The following is a 23,682-nucleotide window of genomic DNA, read 5'->3' on the forward strand; positions in this document are numbered from 1 at the left end:
GTAAGCAATAACTTCTAATGCAATAACTGTGAATCACTGAAGCACCTGTCAAACCCAGTTTTTATGACGAGGGTGAATCTACACCAGCAGGAAGGGAAAGAAAAGAAATATGCAATTGCTCACCCGCTTACACTGACAATGTTACCATCTCCAAGTGCCACAACGTTATTTGCCATAAGCAAGATCAACCTTTTAAGAATGTATGAAGCTACATTTCCTTTGACTCCCCTGACAACTTGGTTAAAAATGAAGGTTTAAATGCTCCTTGCACCAAAGAAGAAATTACACAACCAGACAATAAGACGGACTTCACAGTCATTTCTTATTCATGTAAAAAAAAAGTGTGCTTGCTGTTTTCTGTCAAATGCTACGATGAAGACTTCACAGCATTTATACAGGCAGCAGTTGTTTCTCATTTTGGAAAGACGGGTTTGTTTTCTGAGGTTTCCAGGACTCCTACCTGATAAGAGACTCCAGGATGAGAGGAGAAGGGCCTTTCTGAAACTCCAGCTCTTTGTAATGCAGCGCTTTGGCGTAGGCACGACATTTGGCAGCTCTCTCTCCAAGCAGCACAATGCCGTTATCATCTCTGAGGGGCAGAGGGCCCTGAAAAAGGAAAACACATTGTATAGTTATTTTCCATACCAAATTAAACTGGAATGAACAGTTTTCTGGGACTTTTACTGTCCTTGATCAGCAATTAGTCAAGGTTTCACCATCAGTGCAACCTATTGCTTGGCTAAAATCTCCCTTATTGTATTATTTTTCAAGGAAATATTAAAACACAGCAGACAAAGTAATAGCTCATCACCTATTTATTCATTGGGATTGCTACACTGATGGAAATACGTGTCAGTCTTTACAGTAATGGGTCTGTAGTCGTCTCGTGAGGACACATACAACTCACTGAGTGTATTCAAAGTAAACCATAACTCAATTACTGTAAATGACTGGGATAAGGTCTTTTAATGTAGGATTTAAATGATTTGTATTAATGCACCTTTGTAGTTGACTTAACATGCAAAGTCTAGTAGCCTGCAGAAAACATTGTTTGTCCTTCTTTCCACTGGCTCAGAAAAGGACATTTTATATGTGCTCCTACTACAGTCTCACAGCAGGGGCGAACCGTGAAGAAATGCTATAGAATGACCCAACCATGACTGCCCTCAACGTAACACTATTGCCGCTAATTAGTTCAAGATGTGCATTTAAACAGACTAGAGAGAAAGTGCCACCTCGAAAGGCTTCAACCTTTGAGTAATCGTGCAACATCTGTGTAACAAAGACTTGCTGTTGTTTTAGGTGTTATCTCTTAGGTTCCGGCTCTTGTTTTTTATCATGATTATAGTGTTTTACTTGTGATTACCTGTTGAGAGGTATAATTTTCTGCATTTTGCGCCAACTTCAAACTTACAACAAAACATCTGTTTAAACAATAAATATTGGCACAGTATGATGCAGGTATCCCATCTGTACTGAGTGCAACTGGGGGGACTGAAAGGTTTCTCTTGTTTTAGAATTGATAAATGTTCTGAGTACCACTATGTAGTCCTAAACTGTGTTTTTTGTCCAGTTCACCATTTGACTTTTCTGGCTGATGCTCGAGCAACTTAGTCTGTAGATACATTGATAATATAGGAAGACACCAAATTAACTGAGCCAAGTGAACCATCATCGTTGTTTCCACAAAGACAACATTAAAACAGATGAGTGCTGCTGCTTTGCCAGCTGGAGATGCATGCAAGTACGGCCTATTTTCAAATGGTATTTCAGCGGCATGCAGCGGATTTAATGTCATGCACATCCAACGGGCATGTACTTTTTGTTCCACAAAGGAGTTGGACAGTATGAACAAAAAGCTCAAAAACAGACGAAGAATAATAGTCATTGGTTGTAATAAATAACAGCTAAGCCTTGTAGAATTATGATGGACTGTTTTACATTATAATCTTAGAGCCAGGAAAAGACTTATTCATCATGCCAATAAAATGCACTCATACAAAACATTAGATTTAGAACATGCAATTTAAGATATAGACCTGCCAGTACCCAAATAAAAAACGACATATGCAATCCTTCAGTCCAAATTGTATCATATTAATTCTGAGCTTTAGCTACTACAGTTCAGTGCAAACCTTGTCACTGTGCTCCATGAACTCTGCCAGGTTGAGCAGAGTCTGTGTGACCTCAGCAATGTCCTGGGAGGTGAGTGCTAACTCGATGCTGCGGATGAGTTCATCCTGCTGGTCCTCACTCAGCTCAGACCAACAAGACAGGAAGGCTGCGTTAAACAGGTCCCTGCGGAGTGCAAAAACAGAATTTACACTTTAAATTACACCTTAAAACAAAGAGTGTGCCACAAATCTGGATGTTTTGTTGAAGCGGGATTTAATTGAATTCATGATAGCAGCTAATTGATCTGCTGCAAGATTATGGGCAGGACATCACCATGCATGCTAAGTTTTGATTCTGTTGATATCCATCCATTGTCTATGCACCATGCAAGGTGCCAACCGCACATCGGGAGCAATTTGGGGTCCAGTATCTTGCTCAAGGACCCTTCGACATGCAGCTCAGCTCAGCCCAGAGCTGGGATTTGAACCAGCGACCTTCCGATCACTAGCCAACCTTCTATACCCGCTGAGCTACAGCCGCCCCGAATCTGTTGACAATTTTAGTTAATTTTTAATGTTTTCCAAATTAATGCTTGAATATTGCCCCTTTAAATTCTGCGTTCATATGAAGAACTGTTCACTGTTTTAGCTGTAGTGGTCGATCATAGTTGCAGAGCATTAACAAAGTGAGATACAAAAAAAAGGATGGTGGGAGGTAGGAAGTGAGTTAGAGAGGTAGACATGACAGAAGTGGTTAACCTGGCGAGAGGGATGTAGGTCTGGGCCAGTGACCAGCACGACCGCAGGGCCGGGGAGGACGACTCCTTGAGCAGGACGACACTCAAGCGCCGCAGCCACTCCAGCCAGTCATCTTTGGACACCTTCCTGGCAGCACCCCAAGCCTGCGAAGAGACAGAAATCATCCATCATGGATGACACTGGGAACTACGTGGGAGCAGCACATTTTCTTCGGTCCCTGAGTTTCACTGGTAATGTGCGTGTGGGACGATCTGGCTGAGATACACAAATACAATTTTCACTTCTGGTCATCAATTGTTCCAAAGAATGGAACAGCATTCTCCCAATGGATTGGCTCATTTGGTGTTCTGATCGTGGCGTTGGAGAACATGTGCAATGAGTCATTTACATAATTGTCACACTACTGAAACCATTAAGTGATCCCTGCCTCCACCATGGAAGCATCTGCCTTCATTGTGTGTCTCTGCTTGTTTTTTCAGGTCTTTCCTTTAATTCATCATCTGTTGGCCCGTATGTCACCACACATGTAAACTGTGGGCTTGCACACAGGACTGTTAAGTGTAATACCTGCTATCAACACAAAAACCTAACTTGTGTGTGTCACCTTTTACACTATCATTATAAATCAGAAAACTGGTTTCAAAAATGTAATTCAGTTATCCCATCTGACCTTCTGAAGTGCTGTAGTGCTGACATGAAGCTTCTTCATAGGCCCCGCCTCCACCGGCCCACTGACCAGGGCATCACCGTTGTTACCACGAAGATGGCGATGTTGGAAGATTAGAGAGTCCTCTTCCTCCTCTGCCAGAGTATAGCCCTATTATGGCCACACACAAACACAGGCCACACACACACACACACACACACAGCCCACACACACACACACACAGCCCACACACAGACAAAGTGTTGAATCAGGCCTCAGAGAAGCGCATTTCCTTCCTGAGGGCCAAGTGTTGATAAACAGAGCATGGTAATGAACTGCTCATGGTGCACTGTGAGTAAGAATTCTTGTTTATATACGATTATATAATTTTTTGTTTGACCATGTGTAGTCTATGTCATGAGGAATTATAATGTTTTGGGTCTCACTAGGCACGAAGCAAGGAGCAATGAACATACGCTCATTAATTTAGGGGACGACATGTGGAAATGTGCATAGTATGTACTCGTTTTAGGATTTAGGCAATGTCCACATGTACCAAAACAATATTTTTTTCCCTCTCAACTTCCTTTGCATCGTTTCAAGAATATTTGCGTCCAAACGGATCCATTGTAAACGACTCAACACGCTATAGTTCATATTCCAGGACTATAGGTGGTGCTTGAAAGTCACCAAAAACAGAGAAGAAGAGAGAAGAGCATGCACATAAAGCTGTAAACAAACAGACAGTAGAAGGAGAAACTGAACACAACCAGACGAAAATGGCTAGTCGGTTGTCCATAATCCTTTTTCGCTCAGCGTAGTGGCAGAGGAGCTTAATATTTTGCCCTAGTAACCCTAATAGGCTCAATACATTCTGCGACACGAACACAAGCATGTAGTTCGCCATTGTTGTTGCTATTGTTGTTGTTGTTATGAGACGGCGCGGGGTTAATAGGTCGAAGGCTACAGGTCGAGGGGTGGGGCAATGTCGTCATTGTTACACAAAGTATGCGGATTTGCTGTCCACGTGAGAACGCAAGGGCAGTGTTTTCGGATTTTTCCACCCCGAGACCAGGTTTCAAAAAAGTGCGTTTACAGGCACTGTGTTGACAGGATCCATGTAGATGATCAGCCAAAACGATGCAAAACATGTGCGTTTACACACAAAAGCGTTTCCATGTGGATGGGCCCTTAGTGCCATCTGGCCGTAAGGTGGCAGAGGGGAGCAAACAAATAAACCTTTGCTGCGTCCTCCTCTAGGGTGACCGCTAAACACACATCAAAGGCCCTCTCTACAACCAGCATTGGTTTGTCCATTCCAGGAGACTGCTGGAACATGACAGTGCAACACTGCCTACGTCGAAAAGGACCCATTCTGTATGTAGATATTAAAAGCCCATTCTAAGGTAACGATGCACATGACAAGTTTTAGTTTAATACGATTATACACTAATGAAAACATAAAAGAGCGCTGTAGTGATGACGTATTTTTGTAGGCTAAACTGGAAAGTTAGCAACATCCTAGTTGCCTCATCATAAGGCCTATGAGACTTTTGGATTGTATTTTTGATTATTGCCAAAAATAAGCTCAGCTAAGTTTGTGATACTTACAAATTTTGTTAAGCAAGATAATGTTCACAGATGAACACCTCCTTTGTGATTTTTTTATGAGTAAATTAAATTAAATCGCCAGAAGTTAAAAGTGTTAGGCTCTAAACAGGCAGTCAGATTACTTAAAGGTCACCACCACTAAGCGTTTTAATACACAATCGCTGTACAGGTTTCCTATAAATTGATCAACCTACAATTTGTAAAGTTAGAGTTCTAACAGTTTGCAACTAAAGCTGGCTTGTAAAGATGGACTAGCGAAAAGGTGAGTGCCCTTGTTTGGCATGATGACGTTTAATGTCCTGGACAACTTCTGTAGACACATTCGGCCACATGCTAGCAACCAAAATCTTATAATTCAATTGTAGGACATTTAATTATGTATTTTATGTTGTAGAACAAAACATGTAAATACTTCAAGTCTGTAGTAACAAAAGACCTTATTTAAGGCATTAAACTGAACCCTATTCAAAAAAAACAATTGACTTTGAGATAAGGAACACATAAGTGCAAAAATGTTAAATGATTTGAAGGTTTTAGGACTCATTACTACAGCATTTATATTACATTCCATTTGTACCAATAGGTCTTCCTAAATTCTACTCACTGGTCCTTTAATATATATTTGAGATAACCTTGATGTATGGGGGGGGGCTTACCTTTACAATGCGACATATAAGTACGTCATAACGCTGGTGGTTGATCCTGTGCTTCAGCATCACTTTGTTCACCATGGGGATGAAGATCTGGTACTGAAAATAACAGAGAAGGAGAGTAAATAAAAGGGTGTTTGAGAGTTTTATGTGATTTAGTCTTGCTACCTCTTTCCCCCTCACCATAAGCCCAATAATTTAGTGTCCTGCACTTGTATCTTAACCAACACGGGTCTGAGATCAAAAGCTCCCCATGCACGTTTGCTGCCAGACTTGGCTGCACGTGGCTGAGGTTCGGCCAGAAAACGATAGCAGGGTTTAGGGATAAGGGGGGAAATACTTGGGAGGAGAGGGAGGAGTAAATGTGACCTCATCCAATCTTATAAACATCACCCCCCGCCGCCAAATGGTCAATGACATCAGCAGTCTGGCAGGAAGTAATAAAGACTGAGGGGGTTACCGAAAATGCTGTTCATGTGAAGCCAGCAGTAGGGAGGCTGGAAGTAGTCTTCTGGATAATAACTACATTTAAAGGGGGCCCTGGGGACAGTATTAGCTACCTTCTTGCCCAACTGGAACACCAGCGAGGACAGGGTGTCCATAGAGGTGGAGCGCAGCTCAGGCGTGCTGTCAAGTGTCCGAACAATTGGGTGGATAATGCGGGAAGCATAGTCGGTGAAGTCCAGGGACTCTGTCAGCCGGTCCAGTGTCTCCAAGGCAACCCTGAGCCACGCAGAGGGAAAACAGATCAACACAAGACACTCACTTAAGCATTGGGACAGAGTACATGGCCGGCTCCAAAGGTCTTTAAAATAGATGACATGTAAAAAAGGTTGCAGTATTCGCCAGATAGATTCTTCTATATCAAAGAAAGTGCTCATAACAATGTTGTATTGTAAAGAGTTTTACCAATGGAATTCTGCTTCTCTATCTATTATGACATGGCAGGTATTGTTTCATTTTTCCATTTCTGTTGATCAACAATTACAGTAAGATTTAGAAGATAACAACAAAATTGAATCAATAAAATCCACTGTGGAATCCAGTGGGAATGCATTTTAACTTCTCACTTAATCCAAACTATGACCACATGGGTCAGACATGTGTAGTACTGACTTCCGGGCCTGCAGGGGTACATCAGGGGCATCAAACAGCTTGACAATGGGAGGCAGCAGCAAGTGCAGGTAGTCATCTAGGTTGGCACCAAACAGCTGGATGGCATTTAGCAGCTGTAAAGGAGAGCACAGTGTTCAGTGGCACATACCGCAATACTCAACATGAGCAGTTCATTTTAATGAGCCCGTTATGGCTAAACGGTCTTTTTCAGGAACACTTAAAAGAAAAAAAGGCTGAGCAGTGTTTTATTTCAGCAGCTGGCACACACACTAGCCTTCAAGGAAAATTCTGCATCCCAAAGAGCAAGTGAATTAGTGACTATCTTATTTGTATGTCACTTCACTGCACAAAGACCATAAAATATCATACAATGAGCAATTGAGCTACCAATATGGTACGTATTAAGTACAAAAAGCAACACAGCAGCACACAACATGGGCAGGCCAGCAGTCCTGTACAGTATTATGAGAGGTGCACAATTTCACACTTATGTCCCTAGTTTGATTTCCACTGCAGATCAGGTCTTTTGGTTTTAAAAAAAAATGAGAAAAAAATACACTCATATGGTCATCTTAAAACAATTCATATTATGAGAGCTAGGAAACAATGTGCTCGCAGACATTCAGTTTAACATCAAGACCCCTTTACACTGCACAACGTGGGGCTGTCCCAAACTAAAGTTATCAGTCGTGAGGGAATCATTGTGCTATCTGCCCAAATCTGTGGTCTTATGATGGTTTTAAAATGAGAAAAACTAATTCTTGCAACGTGACTGGTGCTATGACCCGTATCGATACACTGGCGGACATATTACAGACCAAGATACCCAAGTACCAAAACTGGTGCCTATGCAGTCCAATGAGAATTGGCGCCTGGCACATGTGCTGAAAGGTTTCCAGCATATCCATCCTGGGTATGCTGCCCACTGAATATGCACAGTAGGGTTTCCCCCGATAGGCCCGTCCTCAGCCGGCTCTGACATCACTTTTTTTTTTAATTGCTCATTTGGGCTTTAGGATAGTTTAACAAATAAAGAACTTACATGGATCAAAAATGTATAACAGAAAAGGTCTCAATCCATTAAGTCATCTTACCCATTGTATGGAATAACGTCTACATATGTACTTTTTTTTATTATGATATGGCTGCCTGTTTTGTTTTGTAGCACAATAACTATAATATCGTTGTCTACTTGTTTTTGTCTTTGATGTTGTTGTAGTTTTTTGCTTCTTGTTGCACGTATCGCATAATGGTGCTCTATGGGGAAATGCTTTCAGGGCCGAAGGGGAATTTTTCGCTCCAATACTGCGAGTGGCCACTGGGCAAAACTGGAAGCAAGGCTGAGTGGCATCACCATAGCCAGGTGCTAATAGTAGATTCACGGGCCAACACTGACATTAAAGCATGTGCCATTACTGTAAATACAGTATGTAGATATCACAGTTAAAAAAAAAAAGTTAAGTGCAGCTTAAATAGAAAGTGTTAACGTTAGCGGTGCAGCTGTGTTTTGAGAGAGGTTTCTGTAGTTCTAAGCTTTAATCACATCATGTTGTGCAGAGCATGTGTGACCAGTTTGCGTGTACAGATGGGGGTCCTAAAGGATGATGTAAGTAACAAACCCACCCCAGCCTCCCAACACACACCATGACCACTTCCGCTCTTTCTCCTCACCTCCACCCCCATGTCTAAATTGCGCCGGCGAGACAGCAGGAAGCCGAAGTGGCGTGTGTGCCTGTTGGGGGTGGGGGTGGTGGTGCAGGACAGAACAGCTCCTTGAAATGATGGAAGTATGTTTTTCTTTTCTTTTCCTTTGGACTGGAGGGTAACTCGATTCCCAGTTCCCCCGTTTTGTGACCCCTATCCTGTGCTAAAGATTAGACTCCAGACCCAGGCCTGAGTTATAGACTATCCAGACTGTGGGCTGCTGGGTTATCTAACACTGCAGACGCTGAGACAAAACAGCACCACAGTCGAGAGCACTAGAATCTAGATGACCCGGCTTCTTATGATTCTGTCTTTGTGCTCTTTGCCCAAACCATGATTTAGGGTTTGAGAGAAAACTCGACAACTACTGGCAGCCGCTGCTGAAACGGGAGATTGTGTCAGCTACACGTCTATGCTGTCTTTGAACTGCTGTATTACAAGTGAATGGCTTAGACCTGAACGGTCCTGATGGATATCGTCGGAAACCGCAAACAGAAAACAGAACCCCCAATAAGTCAACTGTGGGCTGAGCTCCTGTGCTTTCTGAAAGAGTGTGGAGTGATGGGAGTACTCGCCTTGGCAATGCCAGCAGAATTAAGATATCTACTCAAATAACAACTTAAATCTGAAATATGATCTTTTCAATCTAAGCGTGTTTTCTCCACCAGAGTTATGACATACAGTGTGTCACTTTTTCGCCATCCATTAGTAAAATGACTAAGAGAGCTGAGTGGTAAACTCTGACCTGAAAAAAAATATGTTACATGATACATTCTCACAGCCATTATTAGTTATGGGCACTTAACTTTAATTCTTATTTATTACAGCTACCTTACATTTCTATGTGAAGAAATATAGCACATGTGTCATGTTTAGTTATCCCTGTTTTAGTAAAGACTCAACAAATCCCAATGACAAGTATAGTAATTTATATTCTTTCCTATTTGTTTTCCCCTTCAACCGGGTCTGTCCTGCTTGGAGATGTTGTATGGCGCAGTTAGGCAGACCAAAATCGTACACAATTTACTTGGGCGCTGTGGCAGGAAGACAGGGAGTGGAAGATAAATAATGTGGCTCGAGCTGTGAACAGAAACAGCTGAAGCTAGCATGGCCAGCGTGCTAACAGCAGCAGTCCACAAATCTGTTCCTTATACAGCAGTTTGTGATACATTTCACCGTCACTCACATCTGTCACTGTCCTGCGCTCACTGCAGCCAAACAGCACCCCACTACATCATTTTAACTCATTGGACATTGGAGAGGTTCAATCAGTTCAATCAGATTCAAGGGCACACAAAGCAATTCACCGTTAAAATGAATTGGAAACAATTTCTGGTCTGACTGCAGCATTAGGGTGGCCTGAAATGTTTAAATTTTAATTTGTTACATTGCTATTCAAAAGTACCCTGTTGAGTTCAAATTCATCTTTTCTCACTAAAACACACTGTTTGTATTCTTGAGCCCAATATCTGTGCTGAAACCAGTTTTGTCCTCATAAAACATTAGAAAAATTGATTTTGTACATATTTTATAACGTGTATTGTTAACATACATCATTACCTAAATCAAGGAGGAAGACCACTAGCCTCCTTGACTTTACAGATGCAAGGCTACATAGTTCTAAATATACAGGATACTTTTTAATCTCAAGTCAGTTCTGTGATTCATGATGTTAACATGTTATCTTTCCTACATCAATAGTTCTCAAACTTCACCCTCAGGTCTCAAAAAGCTGTTGCCATCTGATATGCTGATGTAAACATGGTACCATTGGTGATCCATTCACTATTACTACTACTAGTATTTGGGATTTCCCAATTGTGAAATACAAAGACTTCATGGTCTAAATAGTCTACTGGAAACCCCTATATGCCCCATACTAAACCCAGAAATGTTGTTTCCTATGAACTTTTATTATTAAAATGTCATCTATAGGTTTAGCAAATGAGATTAAGCTTGGTTGCTAAAAGTTGCATGTTCGGCAATTTGAGTAATTAGCATAATTAGCTAATTAAGGGGAGACACTACAGGTGAAGAATAGGGACATTTTTTTAACTAATATATATCACCATGAAACTTCCCCAGTTCATTACTGACATTAAGACAATTATTTTTTGTATTATGAGTTTTCAGAAATTGTATGTTTAAATATGCAAATGATGCATTGTCTAATTAAATATGCACTAATTTGCATACATTTCCAGAACATAAATCTAAACATTGGATAAAGCCAGGTTCAAAATTCTTGTTTCATTTTGTTGAGATATTATAGCCAAAGGTTTTTACAAAAGGAAATATTGGATATCTCTTTTCATCAATCCATAAATCAGAAAATACTGTCAACAGCCATAAAAAAAACAAAAACATTTTCACCCTGTTTTTAGGAATAAAATGTTATATAAATCAGGCTATAAATGATATATGAACAAACCCCTCTGTTAATACCTTCAGAATATGGATAGGAATAAAACTGGAAGGTTTGGTGGATCTAAGTGCTACTGAAGTGGAGATTTTTGGCTCAGAGTATGAGAAAAAACTCATTTTGAGAAAACATATTTACGATAGATATGTATATGTAGATTTAGATATGTATTGTGTAAGAAATCTATAGAAGGAAACAGACAAAGTGAAGTCAAGTGAACACCTAAATGCGTATTTTGGATGTTTTCTTTCCACTAGTCTGAAAGAAGACATGTTATTGAAGCAAAATAACCCCAAATCTCAAAATTGACAGTGCATAAAAAAACGATGTTTTGGCCTGCCATGTTTCCCCTTAATCGCGAGAAACTGAAAATGCTATAATTTTGCTTCTAGTTAACTTCGAAAGGTTAAGTCTAAGTCCATGTTTGTGACATCCAGAAATCCCAAAGCGCTGAATGTTTCATAACCCCCCTCCTCCACCCTTCTATAGATCTCTTAATACATGTCTTTAAAGGCCGTTTTCTCAAAATGAGTTTCTTGTCATACTCTGAGCCAAAAATCTCTACTTCAGTAGCACTTATTTACACCAAACTTTCCTGTTTTATTCCTAACTAAATTCTGAAGGTATGAACAGAAGGGTTTGTTCATATCATCATTCATAGCCTGATTTATATAACATTTGATTCCTAAAAACAGGGCGAAAATTGTTCCTCTATGGCTGTTGACAGTATTTTCGGATTAATGGAGTGATAAAAAGAGATATCCAAAATTCCCTCTGTAAATACCTTTGGCTATAATATGTCAACAAAATGAAACACAAATTTTGAAACTGGCTTTATCCAATGCTTAGATTTATGCTCTGGAAATGTATGCAAAATAGCGCATATTTAATTAGATAATGCATCATTTGCATATTTAAACATACAATTTCAGAAAACTCATGATACAAAAAATAATTGTCTTAATTAATGTAATTAATCAACTGGGGAAGTTTCATGGTGATATATATTAGTTAAAAAATTGTCCCTATTCTTTACCTGTAGTGTCTCCCCTGAATTAGCTAATTATGCCAATTACGCAACTCTTAGCAACCAAGTTGAATTTCATCAATTAGGCCTGTAGATATCATTTCAATCATAAAAGTTTATAGGAAACACAATTTCTGGGTCCAAGAAATTTCTAGTAGACTAAAAAGTAAAGCTGTGTACTAAAAATATGATCCATCATACAGAGCAAGAACTGTAAATATAAAATACCAGATTTGCAACCAGCAGAGAATCACCTACAACCTCTGTCATTATTCATAACTCAGATGCTTACACTACTTTATTTTTCAGAGCGTTATTAAATGTATTTAGGCAGGACTGAATAATTGCCATCCATGTCAATTTGAAAGTGGCAGTTACAAATAAGGTTTGAACTGAGGCCACCTGTTAAATTATGTAAAGAGAATTTGTCAGTGACTGAACAAAATGGAAAATGTTGCATTGCTGGAGGACTTGGGACATAATGCAATATGCAGGGAGTGCATCATTAAAAATTACACACGCTGAGGTCTCTCTGATGATGATGCTGCCTATGCACTGGGCAACAGCAGGCAGTCTGGTCTGTTTTTATTGCAAGTATTGTAATATTGCAAGTATTCAAATGACTCAATTTATTTCTAATTTCAGCTATTTTTCAGCATTAACCTGGCAGCATTAACCTGTTTCCAAGCAGTATTTTTTATTTGTTAGGTCTCTGCTGAGGGTTCTGGAAGCACCTTTTTAAGCTGTTCCAGCTCTGTAACCGCAATTTCAATTCAAGCTTTACTGGATTCATTTCTGTTACCTCTCAATTTGTCAAATCTTTATTGGTTTTCATTAATCTCAATCCAATTCTTTTGCTCATACTCCCTTTTCCTCCCTAAGGAATTTGTTAGTTTTCCTACTGAAAAAATCTTGATACTAACACAACTTTTTAAAATATTGTCTCTTCTGTAACTCTGACATGCTACCTCCATGCGTCAGCTTTAAAGGCTCAGCTCATTTTTGTGCCTGTAAAAACTCCAACTATATGTTAATGTTTTACAGCTAAATCAATCTTTTAAAGAATAAGAAAACAATAACAGCTTAGAAATAGTTGTATTATCAACAGAGTTTCTGCCAGTGTACTACAAGCCTGGCGGCCCACCCGCCCTTATCATCAGGAAAATCGATTTTTCAAAATGTTGGTAAATAAACTGCTGATGACGAAATGAGATAGGCGGAACTAAACAGTCAGGGAGTGCAGCACCCGCACCCCAGACTTACCTTATTATTCATCTTAAAAAACCACCTCTCCCTTATTTTGTTATTCTTCAACAGGCTGGAGACTCCTACCTTTACTCGCAAAACAGTAACTTAGATAATGCAATTGTTGCAACTTTTTCAAAACAAAAGGGCTGTGAATCATTTGTCTTTTCTGCCAGTTATGTTTCAGATTGTCTTTTAGTGGATTAAAGACACTAGCAAATGGTTTAGCATCCAAGTATCATGGTAGTACTTAAACTACAGTTACAGTGGGGCAGCTAAAATGGAAATACAGATGTAATGGTTGGAAAGCTCACCAGTGACATCTGTTATTTAAGTCCACAAAGAGCCCCTGTCCAAAAAGACACTTGGTTGCTGCATTGGCCCTGATCTAAAGATCCTTGCCACAGGGCCTGACAACTTTTATGGGGGAACCCTGATCTAGTACTAAATTTGCTTGCAATTGCCCCGTGGTTCAATGTAGGATTGACACCAGCTAGCCCTCAGTGAACATTTTACTAACTAATTGTACTTCTGACGTCAGGATAATTTATGAAATACTATTTTAGACAGGTTTAGGCCTACAATCGCATTTCAGGATTGATGATATTGTCTTCTGAACTGCACCATGTTCTACTCACCTTCATAGTTACACTGCGGCCAGTGCTGTTGTCATGCATGAAGACACGCAACATGTGTGGAATGAGCTGAGGCAGGTAGAGCTTGAATTCTCCACCCAGAGCCACCACAATCTGCTCGATCAGAAGGATAATGGTGTTCTGCATGGGGTTGTTCGGTGTCCAGTACTCCTACAGTTATAGAACACAATATGTTGGCATGAATCAAAATAACAACATATGAAGTGTTACTCCAATTACTGTCTTTGATTTGTATAGCATATAAGAAAAACACATCTTTCTACAATACAGTTCTAAAAAGGGATTAAAATGCCCTCAAGCTAATGTACACTACAGGATTCCAGAGCTCTAACATTATGTTATGATATGAACAGTTCAATAATATTAGCAGGTCAGACTATGTAGAGGCCAAATTTTGTAGAATGTAAAAAAAAAAACTAACAATACCTAAGCTAACGGACAGATGTCACTGTCGCAGTCGGTCATACAGTTGTCCACAATAAAAGTGACCTAAATCAATGCATCCAATTTCTGAATATAAATATTTTACAATGTTCAGAAAGTACATCCAAAGCACTTTGTCCAAAGCACTACCTCATCCAACCTTGCTTTCATATAGTACAGACATTTTGTGTGGGTCCGAGGAATTGGGTCAGAATGTGTGAGAGAGACGCCTGCACAGATTTCTCTTCTGGAAATACAAAACTTTCACGGGCCAGACGCAGAGAGGGAGCGTCACGATACTAGATGGCGAGGAATGGAGACAATTTCCTGTCAACTGGGACGGACATCACGTCCCTGTGTGGCTTATGACACTGTTTTGGAAAATCGAGGCACAGTCACGGTGTACATTAGAGAAAATAGCTATTGGAGTTACGGTAGAGGACTTGAAGTCACGCAATACGTCAATCAGTCAATGGGCTTCAGCTGTGAGATCTGGCGGAGGTGTTTTGTCAGGGACCAGAGGTCTCAGGCAGCCCCCAACTTCCTGCTTTCCCTGCCTGTGGCAGCTGACTAGAGAGCGACTGAGTGTACATCCTGAATGGCTATTCCAGCCCCCTCATCTGGATGCAGGAGCTGAGCTGGAGCTAAAATGAATAGATTCTTTGTTTCACCCGCCATTTATTAACTCACAGGGACTTGAGGTGCAGTGGTCCAGCTCTCTCGATTACTTTTCTCCAGAAGAAGTTGCCGCCATTGCAAAAGTGTCGGTAACAGTGTTACCAAGATTCCCATACAAGGACAGTCATATGATATTTTGTGCGTCGTTATTTGATTATGTGCTAGGCAAGTGTGTTTGTGCAAGCGCAGTGGCTATGGCTTTAACAGGTGTTCCACATCATGTGATAAGGGTGAGTCTTCACCAGTTTTTTTCTTAAGAATGAATCTGACGTGAGGGGAAATGTACATCAGAGCTGTGCTGATGTTGAAAAGTGTCATCTTTAAAAATCAAGGAGTAAAAAGTTTATCATCCAAAAAAAAAAAAAAACAAGCCTTTTCTCTTTCTCTCCATACTTCAGCCTCTTTAATCTTGCTCGTTAAAGTACCACACCACACCACACCACACATGATGCCTACTGCTGTGTGACATGGGGAAAGACTTCATCCAGGGGCCCTGAACGATTACTCCTAATGAGGAAGGTGGCGAGCACAACTGAGTGCAATTAAGAGTTTGCAGCCGTTTGCCTGACTCACAGGAAACTCAGAGGGGCTGGATGATCAGTGTTTAGGGACTGGGGTTGGGTGGGGGGTGTTGACACAGTTACTCACTCTGATGAGGGTGAAGATGTCGTCCATGTAGGGGCGGATGTGGATCTTCACAAAGCACACTACCATTCCCATCTGCTGGAAAAGGAACTGTAGGACAAAAAGAGCAGAGAAAGAAAAAGAGTAAGAGATTTGCTTTGAGAATAACTGATGGCCTTTTTTCTCATCATCTGTACCGTTACGTACCTCTCGGATGCTGGCATCGCAGACCCGGATGACATTTAGGAAAGTGGGCATGACCTGGGGCAGGAACTGGACACACTTGAGGCCCAGGGACTTAAAGATAAAGGTGACAGCCTGGACCACCATTGTGTGGTGGTTGGAGAGTGAAGGGTCTCTCAGGATGCGCATCAAAGTGACGATTGCCACGGCAGGGTAGAACTCATCCAGGGGCAGGTTGCCCATGTTCACCAGCATCTCACTGGTGCTGTAGTCCGCTGTGAGGAGGAGACAACAGAGGGACTCCATTAGATTTTAAACATACAAAACTTGCAACATCCCTTACTTTTGAGGAAGAAATAGTTGTATAATGTGAAATGAACCAGCAGTTGTGATCATATTTTTCTTGAATCACTTTGCCCTGAAAAAAAAAAACATTTTTCAGGGTCAAAGGCTTAAATGAGTAGCACACAAAATTGTGTATCAATAAGCTTTTTGTTAATCTTGAAATGCCAGTCCTGACCAAACTAAGAAAAATCTACATTTCACTACAAAATATATAGTAACACCTGAACAATACCTGTGCTTGAGAAATGCAGCTTCTTTTGTTCAGGTTTTAAGGACACAACTGACATATCCTTTGAGGCTCTCTGTGTTCCATAAGCCATCATGCTCCAATTAGATTTGTGTGATGCATTTGACATTTAAACAAAATGGCATTGCAAGACCAACCAACATATTTCCTCGTTTGTTGATCATCTGAGGGAAGCTTTTTGGTGGTAACACAGGTTGCAAGGACTGCTCAAAAGTGCTCCATTAACCTTGTAAGCCTGATTTATGGGGGGTGCTAAACAGTTTTGATGAGTGTTGCTCAACAGAAATTGGGTATTCCCAAAATATAGTTATGTCGCTCGACACTTTCCTTTTCATACAGTGCACATGGAAAATGTTGCTATGCAAGGGGAGACTGTCAGATGTTGATGCGAATGTGATTGTCAGATAAGAGTCTGGATAGTGTCTGGTTACTATTTTACGCGATTGAAACCTCTCGCTGAAGCACCGATTGTGATGCCCTACCCTATACATTTAAGAAAAATTCTAAAGAAAGTGTGGTTGGATTTTTGGAGGTAGAAAAACATTTTCCTTTCCTTTAAAGTAGTAAAGAACACTTCCTGCTCAATTCTGAAGAATCAAAGCCATCCATTTAAACTACGTGCGCATTACCAAATATGATCATACCACCATGAGAATTGGAGCTGTTGTACAACTATAAATCCAACTCCAACTATGACTTCATCAGCCTAGTGCTTGTGACTATGTAGGACAGAAGGGCTATGTCGTCATTAGTCAGGCAATAATTCTCCAGTGTGTAAGTTTGAGTGTATCAACTGTGATTTATTGCATCCCAGACACACACACCCACAATCCAAATCAGCTCCTCCTTCACACTACATGTGGCTGAAAATGTGTCTGGAGCTGGCCATAAACTTTGACAGCAATAATGAGCTGATGGGAGCAGAGAGCTGATATTGTTGGCGTGTTGCTGCTGGCTGCTTGTCAGTTCCGGCTCTTACAATTATAGCAGTGGAAAAACAAATTCTACTAGGATTTCTGCTTTTTTTTTTAATTTGATGAAGCTTGATTGAAACAGTTAACAACTTTTCCGCTGTGTGTTTAGTCTTGTCTAAACCCCAAGAACAACCATGGAAAAAATAATGCTTGCCTTCCAACAGAACGGTTTCCCTTTCGGGTTATGATGGTATTGGTTTACAATGCTTATATAATTTTTAGTCATGTCTAAGCCAAAACTTAATTATGAAGTAGAAGATATGCTTGAAAATTACAAACGAGGTAACTGAGAAGCACACGATCAAACATGGTTGTTCTGTCCTACACAGAATTTGCATCATATGTAGGGCTGAGATTAGCACCTATGACACAGCTGCATTGCAACAGAACATGACTCAGCGGGTTCCCATCGAGTTGAAGCTGGGTCAACTTTTGGTATAACATAATGCAACGTCACTCGTCAACACACTGCTCTGGTGTATCAAAGACGTGCTAGCTCACACACGAAGAATGACGCATCTGTTCAACTCACAACCCTAAAAACAGAGGATAGGATGACAAATTGTAAAAATCCCAAATCATGGACCTAAAACTCAAACCAGCCATCTTGGATTGCATTTCATCTGCACATGAGAAACTGAAGGAACTCGCTCGCACCAAGCTTTTTCTTTTAAATAGCGACAGTTTTGGTCTGGACAGCCAGTAATTCTCGCTTTTAAACTAAAATTTGATTACTGCCATCTGTAATAGCCTTTTTCAGAATCACCCCAAATTGTGGGAGAACGTGAGGGGCCATGTGATGGTTTCAGCTGGTTTGCCCAGAATTAGACTGTGCAATTTTTAAGAAAGCAACAGTGGTGGTCTTTTAAGCGCTTCCAATACATATTTTATTTTAAAATAAGTAGTTTTATTGGTGCTTTTTTCTGATGGGCAATGCAAATGGGGTCAGTCCGTCCATTCATCTATGCAGAGCTATTGAGTTTTACAAGGCATCTGAGAATACAGACGTCTGGTATTTAGCATTTCACTGGCCTTCAGCAGGGGTACAGTTTCAGCAGCTCCAGTTGTCTCCCTCAGGACTCTGGGCTGTAGACATAACAGATTGGCAAAGCGCTTGCAGGCTAGAGGGTAGCTTTGCTTTTGGATCTTTTATTATCCCAGCCTTCACCAAGTCTGGATTAATGACGGTGATAGATGGCTACACGTGTGCACCTTTACAGCTTACAAACAGCCATCAGTGTAGCTGAGCGAGGCAGCAGTACTGCAGTTATTCAGGCCTCGGCTGTGCGGGAAAAGACATAATAACAGATGTAAAAACAGCAACATACTAAGACGGCATATGCACTATTTCATCAGTTTTATGACTCACGTTCTGTACGGACGTGATCGGTCTCGTTTACAGTCAGGTGAGAGGAGCTGGGCCGAGCCAACGACCTCCCACATAAGAAAAAACATGCTGTGAGATATTTCTAGTGCTCCAGACGCTGACCCTGACAAACCTGCCAGCAGATCTACAGCCTCCAATTCTGGTCACAGTCCATTTAGCCGGAGAGCAAACTGGTAAAACTATCCCCATAATGTCCAGGGTCACATTCTGAGACACATGACTGGATCAGACAAGTGGAGACCTCCATTCTTAATACACAATGCACATGACGAAAGACAGACGAGCATTTTTTTATTCTGATTGTTGTGACTTTTCAAGCTCTCCAGAGGATGGCGGCCTTTAACTGCGAGCCTCCATCATAAGAAATGTCAAAATCTCCTGAATTTACAATGAGAATTTCTGTAGTTAATTGCACACCGCAGAGGATGCTTTATTTCATTTATTCATTTATTTACAGGCGGGGGCGTTTCAAAGGATTTTTGGATAGTATAGCTCAGAGAGATGACAGGAAACAGGATGAGCACCGGGTGGAAAACATGCAGCAAATGCCTCTGGGGCTCCCCGATAAACCCTGATGTTTTGGTGGCACTGTGGCCCTTCCATAAGTGCTATTGTTACGATTAACTAAACAGGTTTTACCACTCGGATAGTAAGTCTCTAAAAAGGGCAGAATCATATGTTATTTCTTTCTTACGGTGGCAAACAATAATGCAGATTCTGCTTCTCACTTTGAAGCTTTTGTGAGATTACCCACGAATATTCAGAGAATTCGTTAGACTATTGTCAGTCTTTTGCCTCTTTTTCTAATTCAGATGAGTTCATAAGAGTATTTCCTCTTCCAAAAGTTGAGTAAAAAAAAAAAGGATACATATTAATAGTGGAGCACACAAATACTGATTTGAACACTGATCATCATGGCAAAAGAAGAAGCTTTGAATCTTCAAAGCATTCGGGCCAGCCTTATATTCATTATTAAGAGCCAACCTGAGGTTCCATCTGCCAGGGTAACAAAATCCCTCTACAGTTCCTTTCTGGCACACACATCTTTTGATTGATTCTCATAGTTTGTGACTACCATATTGCGACAAAGGTTACAGAGGTAGAGAGTGATGGAAAAACATTATGTGCAATATTAGACATCAGTGTTTGACAGAAGGATGAATGATTCAGCTAATGTGGATAGACATGTCTTTCTAAAGTGGGTCAAGTTAAATTAAATATCCCTCTTCTAAAAGATCCCCTCCAGCAGCAGTAGATATATTTCACTGTGAACTAGATTGAGCTTCGTCCTGGAGGTGGTAATTTTGGGCGTAGAACAGACAGAAGCGAGAAATTAGATCATGAAAAACAAAGGCTCCAACAAATTAAACCAAAGCCATAATTACTGTTGACTTTTCAAATGCAGGCGCAAGGCCTCTGAAAATTGTGTTTTGTCTTGAGCTTGTAGACATATCACTTCACTGCAGTCCTTTTCTAATTAGCTGTAGATTTATGAAATGTAAAACAGCCAAGCTGTAAAGGATACTCATAAGTGCTTTGGACCAGACAGAATATCGCTGCTGCATGTGAGCCAGATTCAGCAATTCAAATGATTAAAGATGAAATCAGTTCAGTTCCGAGTGTTTCATACTCTAACCAAAGAAAAAATTGTGTGTTTTACCCAAACCTCTCCTCCACAAACAGAGAAAAGTCAGTAAGTGCATTCATGTTTAAATGTGCAACCATGTATCAAGATCGCACCTGCACAAATGGATAGTGTGCATAATTAAATATTGTTCAATTCAGTGAGCGATGAAACATCCAATATTGCTCTGAACAGCTGCTTTGTTTAATGTATAATCTGTAACTCTCATTCTTATTCACATCAGATGTTCTGCATGACTAAATCATTCATGAATCTGACAAAAATGGGTGCAATTCCATCTCTAGCTGACATTTGAAAAATCTAAATGTTGCAGAAGAACTTAAGTAGCAAGTTATTACTGAATGCAAAAGCCTTGTTCTACATCTCTGATGCCTTTACAAAATGACATTTACATGCTTCTCTAAAATGCAAACTGCCACTTCATAAGTTTTGTGACCTTTAGAACCAGACTTGTTTGTTCCACCATGTTACCTGACAGTCCATCTCTAAGAGGTGTGTGCTGCCAAGGCTGACTCTTGCCAAACTCCCTGGTGTGATCTGATATCTATATTGATGTAGAGACACCTAAATCTGTTCTTAATGTTTCCAAAATCCTCAGCACGTTTTTAGGAGAGGTTTGGAGGGAAAACAATGTCAGAAAAAGCTATTGCAGTACCATGCCTCGCTGAAAACAAGGCCTTTTTTAATGACTATTTTAACAAGAGAGCTGTAATAGCTGTGAAACCTGAAAAAAGAACAACCAAGTCCAAGGCCAAAATATTACCAGGACTCTTTACAATACCAGTATTATACCAGCATTCATTAGAGGCTCTCTCTCTCACACACACACAGTAATTACAGCAACCAGCCCAACTGTCCCCAGTTAACCCCAGTAAGATTTCAGAACGGTTCATGTTTACTTTTTCGACTTTCCAGCTGTTGCACTGAAATTATAATGCTGCTCTAACGTTTGAGGAACAAATAAAATGTAGAACTAATCCATATTCTTTTTCTTTGAACATTTATAACCCAAACTGCTCTCAAAACTGTGATGGGTAATAGTGATCACAGGCCTACCTGAGTCCTGACTGGACTTGGACTCTGAGAGACTGACGGCGGAGGCGTCTCGTGACTGGTCAATCATGCCGATGTTCACCTTGTGCTTGTAGGGATCCAGAGCTCCGAGGAGACCCAGCACACGGATAGCCTTTAAGAAACACACCATACACGCAGTTAACAACCTGCCAATGATTGAATTTTGCCTTGCACTGGAACAGGAATCGGTACAGAATTTTTCATTTAGACTCGACTTTGGTTTGACCACCAATGTACAGACATGGATAGAGGAAAAAGAAGAAATGGAGGCTATCACTGCTTTATAGCTTTGACTCACTGTTGAGATAGCATATTTAGCCACTTTAGGACTATTTGGAACATTATGAAAATGTAAATCAACAACAGACATGTGGAGTGTATTGAATGATTGGTCTGATAAGCCTCTATTTTATGTTTTTTTATGAGTGAGCTCCCATTGGAATCGCTAGCAAATGTTTTAACGCACTTGCAAGCTGACCAGTACTTCTTTCTTTTTAAATGCAAGAAACTTTAGATGAACTCTACTTCTGTCTCCACTGCAAATTTTCCTCTGAGTGGACGTTTCCAGTGAGGCTTCACTCGCTCGCCACATTTAAGTTAATTAAATCACTCACAAAACAAAACTACTTGTGTTTGTTTGCCAATATTGCTTACCGCCAAGCTAATTACAACCTACTACATCAACAGTATCGCCTACTTAGAAAGGTGTTTGGATAAATGTCACGTAATATTTGTAACGTAACATGATGACACTGGCCAAAAAGTCAATCTACCATGTAACAATGTCAGTGATAGTGAAGTAATGGGTGTAAACATGCCACAGTAGCTATGTGTGCCTCAGAATCTCAATCAATGGACGTGCTCCTGAAGCATACACATAAAGACAGGCATTAGAAATGGTTTAGTTTTTTTTCAAGGCAAGGAAAATTAAATATACCAACAGGGAATGCCAAGTGTGTAAAAAGTCACATAATGAGAGAAGGAGAATAACTCTGGGCCAAAAGCAGAGTTAAATAGTTTGAATCTATCAAACATATTTCGAACACTGTAAATGTATTTTATCATATTTTCAAAAGTATTTCTTTTACGTTTTCATCAAAAAGTAGGGTTAAAGTGTGTGTTTTTTCACTTGAAAATGGAAAATTGATTTCAATATTAACCTTATAGTTATTTACGTTCATATAGTTATTTATAGTAGGTCTTCATAAACCTTTGAGTCGTATATTTCTGAACCCACCCATTACTCTCTGCACCACCCACCGCCACCAGTAAATTCTTAACCTGTGGGAAACACTGCACCCACCATACACAGAGACAATGCTCTCTCTCTGAGACTCATGTATTTTGGCAGGCGAGGGAAGAAACCTTGACAATTATCACTTACATCACAGCTCAGGACTTAGGAAAAAGTTCCATATAACTCTGGAAAATGTGGACAGCCCCATACTATATGTATTCATGCGACTATAATTCTCCAGTCAAAGTCAATAAATCCAAACAGACCTTTATTTGTTTAGTATATGGTGACAGGTAGAGTTTCTGGCCTCATAATGAGTCACTACACGACACAGTTGGGTTCACATTGCCGCTAGGAAACCTGTTGGGAAAACGAAGAGCTGGGAGCCAAGATGGAGGCTCAGGTGCATACCTCTCTCCTGATGCCCTGGTTTTGCTCTGTCTTGAGGAAGTTGAGCAGCACCTCCAAAAGGGAGGGATACTTGCGGTAGGGCTCCACCACATAACCTGTGCTAGCCACCTGCTGGCCCAGTGTCCACAGCGCCACCTAGAGGAAAGTCAGAGGCAGAATCTCTTTGAACAATGCCGCTCATAGAAGAGCATGATGAGTAATGTTTGCCGTGCACTGTATTTTGCATTATTACCCAAATAAACTTTCAATAAACTATACTTCTTAAACAAACAGCTGTTTGCAATCCTGTTTACCTGAACCTAACATCAATTCAAACTAATTGTCAGGCCCATAAATGAAAGGGCATTGGTAAATACTTTTGAATGATCCCATCCTGTGTGAGCTCCTGGCACACAATTCTGTTTAAACAGGAAATCCTAGAGGCACAATACTCTCTAAATGCTTTCTGAGTGACTTTAACTGTTTCCAGAAATCAAAACCAGTTATGTTTACTAGAACAGACAT

The 23,682-nt window shown here is 40.5% G+C and overlaps 1 protein-coding gene across 6 annotated transcripts in view; it reads right to left on the reverse strand.

The window, feature by feature from the left end:
* Positions 1 to 23,682, reverse strand: part of mtor (mechanistic target of rapamycin kinase) — a 90,964-nt gene that overhangs the window by 57,281 nt on the left and 10,001 nt on the right. For all 6 annotated transcript variants that reach the window (XM_030422395.1, XM_030422390.1, XM_030422393.1 and 3 more), the window contains 12 exons: positions 23,179 to 23,313; positions 21,513 to 21,642; positions 15,883 to 16,133; positions 15,700 to 15,786; positions 13,933 to 14,100; positions 6,897 to 7,009; positions 6,341 to 6,503; positions 5,787 to 5,879; positions 3,544 to 3,690; positions 2,874 to 3,016; positions 2,136 to 2,298; positions 461 to 606 (listed from right to left, as the gene is read on the reverse strand). In XM_030422395.1, the coding sequence (XP_030278255.1) occupies positions 461 to 606; positions 2,136 to 2,298; positions 2,874 to 3,016; positions 3,544 to 3,690; positions 5,787 to 5,879; positions 6,341 to 6,503; positions 6,897 to 7,009; positions 13,933 to 14,100; positions 15,700 to 15,786; positions 15,883 to 16,133; positions 21,513 to 21,642; positions 23,179 to 23,313 (1,739 nt within the window). The remainder of the gene's footprint in view (positions 1 to 460; positions 607 to 2,135; positions 2,299 to 2,873; positions 3,017 to 3,543; positions 3,691 to 5,786; positions 5,880 to 6,340; positions 6,504 to 6,896; positions 7,010 to 13,932; positions 14,101 to 15,699; positions 15,787 to 15,882; positions 16,134 to 21,512; positions 21,643 to 23,178; positions 23,314 to 23,682) is intronic.

The sequence above is a fragment of the Sparus aurata genome, chromosome 7 (genome assembly GCF_900880675.1).
Source record: "Sparus aurata chromosome 7, fSpaAur1.1, whole genome shotgun sequence".
In the NCBI taxonomy this organism is placed as follows: domain Eukaryota; kingdom Metazoa; phylum Chordata; class Actinopteri; order Spariformes; family Sparidae; genus Sparus; species Sparus aurata.